Source organism: Sphaerodactylus townsendi, unplaced genomic scaffold (genome assembly GCF_021028975.2).
Source record: "Sphaerodactylus townsendi isolate TG3544 unplaced genomic scaffold, MPM_Stown_v2.3 scaffold_33, whole genome shotgun sequence".
Lineage (NCBI taxonomy): Eukaryota > Metazoa > Chordata > Lepidosauria > Squamata > Sphaerodactylidae > Sphaerodactylus > Sphaerodactylus townsendi.
In genome coordinates, this window is record NW_025950506.1 from 247,493 (window position 1) to 260,809 (window position 13,317).

General features: G+C 51.6%; 1 protein-coding gene across 1 annotated transcript in view; it reads left to right on the forward strand.

The window, feature by feature from the left end:
• The first annotated feature begins 771 nt into the window (after positions 1-771).
• The window catches only part of THBS3 (thrombospondin 3), a 57,244-nt gene continuing 44,698 nt past the window's right edge, over positions 772-13,317 (forward strand). Inside the window, 5 exon segments of the mRNA XM_048482978.1 lie at positions 772-1,199; positions 8,384-8,590; positions 12,256-12,338; positions 12,340-12,444; positions 12,446-12,541. Coding sequence (XP_048338935.1) covers positions 1,100-1,199; positions 8,384-8,590; positions 12,256-12,338; positions 12,340-12,444; positions 12,446-12,541 — 591 coding nt within the window. The 5' untranslated portion in view covers positions 772-1,099.

Below are 13,317 nucleotides of genomic sequence, written 5' to 3' on the forward strand. Positions count from 1 at the left end.
CTACAGTGGCTAGTCCCAGACTCCGAAACACATTCCCAGCGATTGCTGACGAGTCTTTGTCATGAGTGCCAAATGGATCTTCCATGTTCAGGTGCAGTCTATCCCCAAATGTCAGTTGCTGTGGGCTACATGATGAAAGAAGGCTCTCGGTGGGTGGGGCTAAATATTAGCTACCAATCAAGCTAGCTAACAATAAATCCTCCACAGTCCTGGGCAGTTTATCTCTGAACATCGGTTGGCCTGCGGAGGAGTACCGTTCACACCATACTTCATACCATCATACCTCTCTACATGAGCAGTGGACTCTAATCTGGAGAACTGGGTTTGTCTCCCCACTCCTCCACATGAAGCCTGCTGGAAAGGAGTTTGATCACTATTGGAAACAGGTAGCGAAGTCCAAATAGGATGGCCAAGGACAGTTGGAAAATTCTCAGAGATTGACAGTGGATCCTAAAAGGTTCGGGAAAGAAAGGGACCTCAGTGAGGTATATTAATTTAATTGTTCATTTGTTTATTTATATCCCAACTTTCACCCCAGTGGGGACTCAAAACAGCTTACATATGGGTCACATATTACCTACTCTATGGAAATTATGCCATAGAGTGCCCCTTCCAAAGCAGCAGTTTTCCCTAGAGGGGCTGATCTTTACAATCCGGAGAGCCCTGTCATTGGGGGAAGATCTCCCGGCCCCACCTGGAGGCCGGCAACCCAACCTGACAGCCGGCCGGTCCTCTCTTCCCCGAAGGCTCCTGTGCCTTTAAGAGCGCCCGGGCAAGGCGGCCGCTTCGCCCCGTCTTTGAAGCCCGAGCCGCAGAACAGAGGGAAGCTTCCCCGCGCAGCAGCTCTTAAAGGGACAGGAGCCCGCCCGGAGGGGGGCTCGCCTGCCAGAGGTCCTGTAGTCGTGCTCCGCTTGGCCAGCCGGAAAATCTGCTCGGGGAGGGCTCGGCTGGGCAGGGCAGGGCTACGAGGGGAGGGACCCCGGAGGAGGCAGCGCTCCCCCCGCGCCGTCCCAAGCCAGCCCGGCGCCTCCGCTGCTGCCCTTTGTCCCGGCAGCGCCGCCCCTTCCTCAGGACCCCCCCCCCCCGGCTGAAAGCAGCGATGCCGCCGCGGACGCTCCTCCGGAGCCCCCTCGCCCTCCTCCCGGGGCTGCTGGCCCTGCTGGCCCCCCCGGGCACCAATGCCAGGCAGGACTTGCAAGGTAAGCCCCCCCCTCCCGGTTGGCACCTCCCCTCCCCCAGCCCGGTACCCCTGGCACGGCGGGACCCCCCACGGTCGTTCCGCCCCAGCGAGGAAGGGGAAGCGTGCCACGGTGCCAGTCCCAGCGCCTGGCACCGAGCGGCACCCCTGGCATCTCGGGGGCACGGGCGCTTTTGGCACGCGGGCGCTCTCCCTCCTTCCGTCCGCCCCGCCAACTCTGCAGGACTTGACCCGGCTGCTGGCACCCCGGGGGGGGCAGCGGGGTGCCAAGGCTCTGCCTGGCACGTCGTGCCTTACGCGTCTTGGCATCGCCACCCTGGGAGGGCAGAGAGCCGGGGATGTGGCATCCATGCCCCCGGGCGCATCAGAGCCTTGGCGTCTGGCTCGCCCAGCCTGAGAACCGCTGGGCTGGATCAGACCGCTAGGCTGACTGGTCGGAGCAGCAGCGGCGCAGGAGGTTAAGAGCTCGTGTATCTAATCTGGAGGAACCGGGTTTGATTCCCAGCTCTGCCGCCTGAGCTGTGGAGGCTTATCTGGGGAATTCAGATTAGCCTGTGCACTCCCACACACGCCAGCTGGGTGACCTTGGGCTAGTCACAGCTTCTCGGAGCTCTCTCAGCCCCACCCACCTCGCAGGGTGTTTGTTGTGAGGGGGGAAGGGCAAGGAGATTGTCAGCCCCTTTGAGTCTCCTACAGGAGAGAAAGGGGGATATAAATCCAAACTCCTCTTCTTCTTCTTCTTCTTCATCGTCGCCGTCGTCTTCTTCTTCTTCTTCTTCTTCTTCTTCTTCTTCTTCTTCTTCTTCTTCTTCTTCTTCTTCTTCTTCTTCTTCGGACGGGAACGGTCAGCCAGATGTTTCCGGGAAGCCCCAAAGCAAGGCACAAGGGTCGCCACCCTCTCCCGATGTGCCCCTTCCCGCAAACCGGTCCTCAGGGGTAAAGTGCCCCTGAATACGGAGGTTCCACTGCAGCTATAGCTGCCGATATCTTCAATGATGGGCCTCCTCCCCTCCACTTTCAGAATATCAGGTATCTCTGGCTAATGGGACCGGAGCAGCATTTAACAAGCTGGGTTTTAGGTTTTGTAGGTGTACTTTGTTGGGATTTTTAAAAATCATATGGTGTTTTATTACATTTTATTGCATCGTATTGAGTTTTATTGTTCTTGGCTTTGTCGTTACGGCACTATTGTATTTTACTGTATTTTGCAAGCCGCTTTGAATATTGCTGTAGAAAGGCAGGGTGTGAATACGTTTAACAAATAAATGATGTTTCTTTGGGACCCGTTGCAAATAAAGGCCAAGGGGATCAGTCATCTGAAGCTCAGCCTCCTGCCGTCCGGATCAGCTCTGGGAATTCTGAGCTTTGAGCTTTGGCCCTTTATTTACAGCTGAAGTCCGATCTTCATTTTATTCTCACAACAACCCTGTGGGGTAGGCTAGACTGAGAAAAAAATAACTGACCCGAGGTCACCCAGTGAGTGTTGGTGGCACATCCTAGTCCAGTACTGGCTCTCTCCGGATAATCTATCTACTTTCTTGGGTGCTGTGTGGTTTCCGGGCTGTATGGCCGTGTTCTAGCAGCATTCTCTCCTGATGTTTCGCCTGCATCCGTGGCTGGCATCTTCAGAGGATCTGATGGCAGTGAAGCAAGCGGAGTATATATACCTGTGGAATGTCCAGGGTGGGAGAAAGAACCATTTGCATTAAATTAAAAAGTGTTAAGGGTGCAAGTGTAATTTTTCATGTGTTAAATGGAATCCACATCAGGAGAAAATGCTGGAGCATCACCCACACTGCTTGGGAGGCGGCATGGCCCTCCAACGACCCTGTGCGGTTGGCTCCCCACCCCGTTTCAGGAGCAAATCCACTGCATCTGTGAGGGAGGGGGAATCCCCCCACACTGCCTGGGAGGTGGCAGGACCCTCCAACAACCCTGTGAGGTGGGCTCACCACTCTATTTCAGGAGCAAACCCACCACATCTCTGAGGGTGGCGGGGGCATAACGCATTCGGCTTGGGATGGGGCAGGGCCCTCCAACAGCCCTGTGAGGTAGCCTCTCCGCTCCAATTCAGGAACGTGACAACGTTACGGCACTGGAACAGGTACAATGGCTATTCAGATTGTAAAATGGTTCAATAAAAACACATAAAATATGTAGCACCAAAATGAAACAGAAACATCTTTAGTTAGCAAAAAGAACTGACCTACGCAGAGTAAGACCATTGGTTCATCTATCTCAGCGTTGCCCCTGATCTGTTTGGCAAATATCCAGGGAGGCCCTCAAGTAGAAAATCATTTTTTCCAATCACCCAAGATCCTTCTGTGGAGATGCAAAAGACTGAACCCAGGACTGGCTGTGATGGGTTTTCTGCGTGGCCGTGATCTGGTAGTTTTTGCTCCTAATGTTTCGCCCACATGGTGTGGTGGTTAAGAGCAGGTGGATTCTAATCTGGAGAACCGGATTTGATTCCCCATTCCCCCACCTGAGTGGCGGAGGCTTATCTGGTGATATGTTCTCCTACACTCCTGCTGGGTGATCTTGGGCCAGTCACAGTTCTCTCAGGACTCTCTCAGCCCCACCTACCTCACAAGGTGTCCCTTGAGTGGAAGGTGAGATATAAATCCAAACTACTCCTCCTCTTCTTCTTCTTCTTCTTCTTCTTCTTCTTCTTCTTCTTCTTCTTCTTCTTCTAAATAATCAACAAATACTCTTCTTCTTCTGAATAATCCTCCTCCACTTCTTCTCCTTCTCCTCATGTGATGGGGGGTTGCATTTCTCTCCCCTTGACGTGCTTCTGAAGAGGCCAGCCATTGATACGGGCAAAAAGTTACGAGCAAAAACTACCAGACCACAGCGACCCCGCTCAGAAAACCCACCATAACCTGTTGATTCCGGCCAGGAAAGCCTTCGACAGTATATGGGACCTTTGGCAAAGTGTACGTTCAGTCTTTGAGCCACAACCGTTCCTCTTTGACGCAAGTTCTGGAACGGGCCAGTCTGATTCTCGCTCCGGGCTTGTCCAGATGTCCCCGTCCACCCTCGCAAGACAGAACCGGACCTTGTGCCTGGCGTTTGAATTGCTAGACCCGTAGCCAACCTTAAGGCCGGGGCCTGCCAGGTGGCCACCTTTACGGGAGGCTGCAACATTCCATATCCACCCCTGGTTGTCCAAACTACGAGTTGTTAACCAGGGAGGAAGAAGTTCTCATTGTGGAGTACAACAGTCTGTTTGTACTGGAAGGTCTGGGCTGAGTGCGACTCACGCCAGGGCCCCCAGTTTTGGGCTCTGTCTGTGTGGGATCTTATGCGCCTCTCTGCATCCTCGGGAGGGGGGCGGGTCTGGCTCATACGGCTGTAGAAAGCCTTCCTTTCAGCCAGAGAAAAACCACAATGGCCTCAACAGCCCCATAGAGCCAGCGTGGTATCGTGGTTAAGAGGGGTGGACTATTCCGGACATCTGGCTTTGTTTTCCCGCTGCTCCACATGAGCAGACTAATCCGGTGAACTGGAGTTAAGAACATAAGAACAAGCCAGCTGGATCAGACCAGAGTCCATCTAGTCCAGCACTCAGCTACTCGCAGTGGCCCACCAGGTGCCTTTGGGAGCTCACGTGCAGGAGGTGAAAGCAATGGCCTTCTGCTGCTGCTGCTGCTCCCGAGCACCTGGACTGTTGCAGTCTTGTTGTTTCCTTGCTCCTCCACGTGAAGCCTGCTGGGTGACCTTGGGCGAGTCACAGTTCTCTCCGAACTCTCTCAGCCCCACTTGCCCCAATGCTTTGAGACTCTTTATGGTTGAGAAAAGGGGAGTATGGCATAGGAGGTTAAGAGCTCGTGTATCTAATCTGGAGGAACCGGGTTTGATTCCCAGCTCTGCCGCCTGAGCAGTGGAGGCTTATCTGGGGATTTCAGATTAGCCTGTACACTCCCACACACGCCAGCTGGGTGACCTTGGGCTAGTCACAGCTTCTCGGAGCTCTCTCAGCCCCACCTACCTCACAGGGTGTTTGTTGTGAGGGGGGGAAGGGCAAGGAGATTGTAAGCCCTTTTGAGTCTCCTGCAGGAGAGAAAGAGGGGATATAAATCCAAACTCCTCCTCCTCCTCCTCCTCTTCTTCTTCTTCTTCTTCTTCTTCTTCTTCTTCTTCTTCTTCTTCTTCTTCTAGGCCTCCATGTATGTCAATACAGACAGTGTAGGAAAGTAGGGTTGCCAAATCCAAGTTGGGAAACCCCTGAAGATTTGGGGTAGGGTTAGGACAGAGACCTCAGTGGGTTATAATGCCACAGAGTCTGCCCTTCAGGGAACTGATCTCTAGTCTGGAGATCAGTTTGCAATTCTGGGTGAATTCCAGACCACTCCTGAAATCTGACAGACCTAGTGAGAGTCAACCCCGTTTATCAGTCTCTGATCTCACAAGATATAAATGTAATAATACTATTCGTATCCTCTCTCCCCAATATTGCGGCAAAAGTCTACGGCAGCAACGGCGAACCTTTTCGAGACCGAGTGCCCAAACTGCAGCCCAAAACCCACTTATTTATCGCAAAGTGCCAACACGGCAATTTAACCTGAATACTGAGGTTTTAGTTTGGAAAAAAACGGTTGGCTCCGAGGCGTGTGTTACTTGGGAGTAAGCTTGGTGAAGCAACCGTGCAACGCTTCGAATAGGTGAATCATGACCCTAGGAGGGTTTACTCAGAAGCAAGGCCAGTCTAGATATGTGTGTGGGGGGGGATGATTTTCCGCTCCCCCTACATGACGAACTCTGTGTGCGCGTGCCCACAGAGAGGGCTCTGAGTGCCACCTCTGGCAGGCGTGCCATAGGTTTGCCACCACTGGTCTATGAGGAGAAATATGAAGGACCAGGACCAGAGGTGGGATCCAGCAGGTTCTCACCAGTTCCCGAGAGTGGGTTACTAATTATTTGTGTGTGCCGAGAGGGGGTCACTAATTGGGTCTGCTTTTCCGTTAGAAATTCCATTAGAAATTCAAAAAATCACAAAGTCCTGTTGTTTCCTACGTGGCAGGTTAGCGAAGGTAGAAAACGGGATAATTCTCCCTGTTGGGCTGTTTTAAAAACATGTTTTAGTAATATGGTAAAGTCCCTTGTTCAAGGAAAGTATCCTTCTTTTGATTTCTAGAAACAAAATTAAGTATTTGAAAGTATTAAGCATTTGACAGGCAGTCAATTAGAGGAGAAGTAGTTTCTGTTGGCAGTAGACGATAGGACTTGCTATAATGAGTTTAAATTATGGACAGAAAGATACCAGCTGGAAATTAGGAACTTTTTTTTTACAGTAAGAGTTTTTGACAGTAACAGAGAAATTATTAATGCCCCGCCCCCGGAATGCCCGGCCACACCCCCATCATGCCCCGCCCAGCCCTATTGGCGCTACGCCACTGTTTGAATCCCACCACCATGGGAACCTGTTACTAAAATTTTTGGATCCCACCACTGACCAGGACACACTGGCTGTAAAGAAGGAACCTCCAGTGATGTTTATGCTCAACCTTGTAGAGTGATCCCTGGTGGTCAGAGCAGGATTTGTACAGCTATTCGTTGTTCTTTGCAAACTCCCTGGGGGAAGGCAAGACACACATGTGATCAGAACCGGTACTTGCTTATTAAATAATCTTAGGCACAAATTCAAAATGGGGGAGCATGTTTCAGTTTTTAGGAAGAACAGAGGCAGATCAATATGGGGGTCTCTAATCCAGCACCCTGGTTTCTATGTTGGTCAACCAGAAGATTCCTTCCTCCATTGCTTCCGCGGCAGCTTGAGGTAGACTGCATTCGAATGTGGAGGTTCTGTCACACCGTCCACATAGCACCAGAACGCAGAGCTGCTTTCTGAATTGCTCCTGATTCAGCGCTTACTGACCTATTAAAACCACCAGGTGTCCTGGTGAAGAGAGGGGGACTGTAATCCAGCGAACCGGGTTTCTATCCCTGTTCCTCCACATGAAGCCTGCTGGGTGATCTTGGGCCAGTCACAGTCCTCTCAGAACTCTTTCAGCCCCGCCTGCCTCACAAGGTGTTGTGGGGAGAGGGAGGGGAAGAGATTGTAAGCTGTTTTGAGACTCCTTAAAGGTAAAGGAAAGCGAGGTATAAAAAAACCAACTGTTCTTTTATTTGTACGAAAAGGGAACGGGCATTCAGGGTTTTACTTGAATAGTTTAATAAAACATGAATTATGAAGACGCAACCTACATTCGGAGGTAGACTGCCCCTTTATTGAGAGGTTTCCTTTGCCTGTTATAAGGGTTGCCAGCTCTGGGTGGGAAATACCTCAAGATTTTGGGGGTGGAGCCTTGGAAGGGCGGGGCTTAGGAAGGGGAGGGACCTCCCCAGCAGCTATTTTCTCTAGGGGAACTGACCTCTTTCAGCTGGCGATTAATTGTACATCCAGATCTCCAGGCCCCACCTAGAGATTGGCAACCCTAGTCATGCTATGCTCTGTTCCGCAGAAAGATGGTAGTTGGGTCAGTTGAGGTGCAGTTCGGTTGAGAACATTGTATGCTTCCGCATAGAATATAGTCCCAAACGAATATGAGAATTGTTACTCATTTTTATGCATTGTCTTTATCAAAACCATTATTTTGTGCCTTATTGAACTATTACTTTGATACAAGAGCATTCATGCCAAAAGGTATTTTTATTTTTGAACGAATGAGGGGAAGCAGGGCTAGGTAGTCGCTAGGACCCATGCAGAGCATTCTGCAACAAAGAAGGTCCGGCATGTTTTGTTCCGTGGCAGAGGAAAATACAACCCTGCTATCATCTTTTTGTGGAACACCCACTCGTATCCCCTTTTTATCCCATCCTTCCTCCAAGCTCCCAACTATGTTCCCATTTCCCATTTTTGCACAACAAACCTATGAGGTGGATTGGGCCGAGAGAGAGCAACTAGCCATAAAGAGATTCATGGTGGAGTGAGACTTGAACTCGGGACTTCCGGTCTCGGTTCACTCTGCTAGCCTTCCACCCACTGGCATTGGTCCAAACCCCCCTTTTTAAGCCAGCTGGACTTTGTAGTCGCATCACCACATCTTGCTGGACAAGTTCAACGCTTTTCGTATTCGGCAGTCGTAATTCCTAAGGGGAGGGAGTGTGTAGATACATTAGCAAATACGCTGTGGAATGTGCAGCTGAGTTCCAAGTTGACTTTTTGTCCCTTCCTCGTAGTAATTGACCTCCTGACAGTGACGGAGCCGCGGCACATGGCCAGCGTCGCCAGCAAGATCCGGACGGAGCAGCTGTCTGTCAACGACATCTACCTGATATCCACCTTCCGCCTGCCCCCCAAGCAGGGTGGGATGTTGTTTGGCCTACACTACAAGAAGGACAATTCTCGCTGGTTTGAGGCCTCGGTTGTTGGCAAGAGTAACAAAGGTGAGTGGGCAGGAGCAGGAAAATGGCCCAGAGCTAAACAAGCGGTGTTAGGTTAGGCTGACCAGCCGTCCCGCTTTTGGCGGGACAGTCCCGCCTTCGCACAATTTGTCCCGCGTCCCGCGGGTTCCTTCCGTTGTCCTGATTTTTGGGAGGCTGCCGCACTGCCTTCTGGGGCACAAGGCAGTGCAGCAGCCTCCCACGCGTGGCCGCAGGAGCACGGCCTTCTGGGGTGCTGCTGTTTCCCGCCCTGTGACAGAAACAGTGCACGCGCACGCGGCCGCAGGAGCACTGCCTTCTGGGGCGCTGCCGTTTCGACGGGAAACGGCAGCGCCCCAGAAGGCAGTGTGCTTCTGCGGCTGCGCGCACATGCGCGCGTGCGCACAGCCGCCTACCCTGTCTTGGGTTCACAAGGTGACCATCCGGTCACCTTATGTTAGGTCCCTTCCGCACAAGCAGAATAATGCACTTTCAATCCACTTTCAATGCACTTTGCAGCTGGATTTTACTGTGCGGAATAGCAAAAAAATAGCAATTCTGAAAGTGGATTAAGAGTGCATTATTCTGCATGTGTGGAAGGGACCCCAATCAAGCTAGCCCTGTGTGGATTTGTCTGTGAAACAGAGAGGACGCTGAGTTTTGTGGCCCTGCCACGTGGGCTCGAAAATGCCAGTTTCAATTTTGCTTCCCCCGTGGGCAAACTGAAAACAGGATAATGTTCTTTTTGTGACATTTTTCAGTCCGTCCCTAGCTGCCTTCGTTGTCTTTTGTATCCCTACAGACAAAAAGTGAGAGACGTACTTTAACAAAAACTATTAAAGTGGGGGACAGCAGCAGTGGCGTAGGAGGTTAAGAGCGCGTGTATCTAATCTGGAGGAACCGGGTTTGATTCCCAGCTCTGCCGCCTGAGCTGTAGAGGCTTATCTGGGGAGTTCAGATTAGCCTGTGCACTCCCACACACGCCAGCTGGGTGACCTTGGGCTAGTCACAGCTTCTCAGAGCTCTCTCAGCCCCACCCACCTCACAGGGTGTTTGTTGTGAGGGGGGAAGGGCAAGGAGATTGTAAGCCCTTTTGGGTCTCCTACAGCCGCTGCGCCAGTCCTTGGGTGGGAAACGAATGCACGCAGGCGCAGGCTGCCACGCACGCCAGTGCACCTCCTGCTAGACTGCTTCAAGTTCACGCTACTGCTGAGAGGAGGGGCGTAACTAAGGCAAAAATCACGTGGCAAAATCGCCAATTAGTAACCCGCTCTCGGCACACACAAATAATTAGTAACCTACTCTCGGGAACCTGTGAGAACCTACTGGATCCCACCTCTGGGGATAGGGCGGGATATAAATCCGAAATAAATAAAATAAAATAAGTTTTCTGAATATTTGTTATTCTGTTCACATAATTCTAATTGTGGCTTTGATTGGAGACTGGATGGTGCATTGGTAGCTGAGACGCGAGGTATCAGTCTTTAAATATGGCCGCCATCCCTGCTCTGTAAAAGCAGAGGTGGTTTGGGGCCAAATGCTACCACCTCTGTCTTCATATTATTCACCGTTAATGTCTATTGCCTACAGTCTTCATGGGGTTCCTTCCAGGCCCTGGAGTCTAATCCTGCTTTGTGCCAAGGAAATCAGATAATTGTAACACAGCAAGCCAAAGTTTCAGATGTAACTGGAGTCCAGTCACCAGGGCCCGTGGATAAGACTCAGGGGGGGCCCACACGTGGCCCTTTTCTGTCTGAGCTAGTGGAAGGGAGCAAAAAGGTTAATATTATTAGAGAGCCAGCGTAGCGTAGTGGTTTAGAGCAGGTGGAGTCTAATCTGGAGCACTGGGTTCAACACACACCCCCTCCACATGCGCGGCAGACTCTGATCTGGTGAACTAGATTTGCTTCCCCGCTCCTCCACATTTACGTGATAAATGACTTCTGCCGGAAAGGCCTTGGATCTGTTCAGACAGTTGTTGAAACGCCTCCGTTTGCGCAACGGGATATTCTGCGCCAAGAAAAGCTGGATAATTTTGCAACTCTCCAAAAGTATAGAAATTAAAATCCCAGGGGTGTGATTTCTCTTCCCCCCTCCCTCTCTTGTTTAATACGGTCTACAGTTCTGAGTGCTTGAACAACGGGGAAAGTTCATAGGAGAAATCTTAGCTAACCTGTCCCCTGGCTTCTGAAATTTCAACATGCGTGGCCTGGCGTATTTTCACAGACAGCCTGAACGAAGAGCTACCGCTGACCGTTATGGATGCAGAATTGTGCTCTGTTGGCGTCTCTGTGTTAAAAGGCCTATAGCAGTGATGGCGAACCTTTTCGAGACCGAGCGGCCAAACTGCAACCCAAAACCCACTTGTTTATCGCAAAGTGCCAACACGGCAATTTAACCTGAATACTGAGGTTTTAGTTTAGAAAAAACGGTCGGCTCCGAGGCGTGCGTGACTCGGGAGTAAGCTTGGTGGTAGTCGATGGCTTTGCTTTGAAGCAACCGTGCAACTCTTCGAACGGGTGAATCACGACCCTTGGAGGGTTTACTCAGAAGCAAGCCCCATTACCAGCAACCGAGCTTACTCCCAGGCAAAGGATCGTGCTTTAGTTCTTTGCAAGAAAATCAGTGGGGTTTAACAGCGCTTAACAGGGTTACCTACACTGCTTCTCCAAAACTAGGTCTTAGGTTTAATGCTAATAATTGAGCCCAGCGGCTCAGGCCAGCCTAGATGTGGCGGGGGGGGGGGGGGCTCTGTTTGTGCGTGCCCACAGAGAGGGCTCTGAGTGCCACCTCTGGCACCCGTGCCATAGGTTCGCCACCACTGGCCTATAGTATTTGAATTGTAAGTGAGAGCAGGAAACCCGTTCAATTTAAAACCATGCCTGAAAGGGCCGCGAGCCAATTTAGAAGTTCCAGTGGCCACGGGTCTGATTTACAGCCTGTGTCACATCTAGGATTGGCTCCAGTGCTTTTCGGACTCTATGAACTTGCAAGCCCTCCTTGGAAGCTTCAGGTGTAGAAATTTGCTCCTGTTCGTCAAAAGAACCGCAAGTGAGACCCCTTCCGCACACGCAGAATAATACACTTTCAGTCCACTTTCACAATTGTTTGCAAGTGGATTTTGCTATTCCGCACAGTAAAATCCAGCTGCAAAGCGGATTGAAAGTGCATTATTCTGCATGTGTGGAAGGGGCCAAAGAGATACAGGCCCAGAGGTGGGATCCAGCAGGTTCTCACAGGTTCCCTAGAGTAGGTTACTCATTATTTGTGTGTGCCGAGAGGGGGTTACTAATTGGTGATTTTGCCCCGTGATTTTTGCCTTAGTCACACCCCTCCTCTCAGCAGTAGCGCGCAGAACTGGAAGCGGTCTAGCAGGAGGTGCACCGGCGTGCGTGGCAGCCTGCGCCTGCGTGCATTCGTTTCCCGCCCCAGGACCGGCGCAGCGGCTGCGTCCTGGCCACAGCCCCGCCCAGGAATGCCCCGCCCCCGGAAATGCCCAGCCACGCCCCATTGGCGCTACGCCACAGTTTGAATCCCACCACCATGGGAACCTGTTACTAAAAATTTTTGATCCCACCACTGTGCAAAGCTGATAATTTCACCCAATATTGCCTGCTGCTGCGTTTGCGACAGAATTTCAACATGCACGTAGCCTCGATCGTAACCCTGCCTTCTCCGTCCCGCCACAGTCCTCATCCGATACCTGCGGGCTGATGGCAAACTCCATTCGCTGAATCTGCAGAATGCCAACTTGGCCGACGGCCGATTACATGACCACCACGGCCCTCTTAGCGGCTGGCGAGGCCTTCAAGGAGGGAAAGCTTACTATGTCGAAGCTGAGGCTGTATGTGGACTGCAAGCGGAAGGACGTGGACTCGAGGCAGCGGGGGGCTGCCCCAGATGGTGCCCATAGACCCGGACCAGGTAGAGGCAATGGAAGTGCGAACGGGACAGAAATCTTATCTCCGCATGCAGGTGAGGAGAATCTGAACGTATAAGAATGCTTCTCAACATACTGTCTCTGGAGAGCCAGCGTCGTGTAGTGGTTTAGAGCAGGTGGACTCTAACCTGGAGAACAGGGTTCGATTCCCCACCCCTCCACATGAGTGGCAGACTCTTATCTGGGGAACTGAATTTATTTCCCTACTCCTCCACATGAAGCCTGCTGGGTGATCTTGGGCCAATCACAGTTCTCTCAGAACTCTCTCAGCCCCACCTCCCTCAGAAGATGTCTGTTGTGGGGACAGGAAAGGAAAGGAGTTTGTAAGCCCCTTTAAGTTTCCTTACAGGAGAGAATATGGGGGGGAGGGGTATAAATCCAAACTCTTCTTTTGAACTATGTACGTGAAGAGTTGGTTTGATTCAAAATGGGTGGGGTCTCTGTGAGGGGGATCTTTAGTTCACTCATGTCTGAGGCCTAACTTTTCAGGCCTTCCCCTTCATCTGGAACCGGGAAAAAAATATATTTCCCGTCCTGCCCACATGTGCAATTCTTCCTCTGGGGGCTCGGACCTGTGCACATGGCTGTCGCCCTATTTTGTCTCCATGACAACCCTGTGAGGTAGGCCAACGAGAAAGATTGTGATTGGCCCAAAGTAATGCAGTGACTAGGCTCAGGGGTAGAGCAACATAATGTCCCAATTCGATCCTCAGCGTCTCCAGTAAGTTAGAAACCGAAGGATGCTTTAACATGGGGTGGTTCGGCTTATGTTCTGCTTGCCGGTCCTAAGCGGGGAGTCAGATTTTCGTTG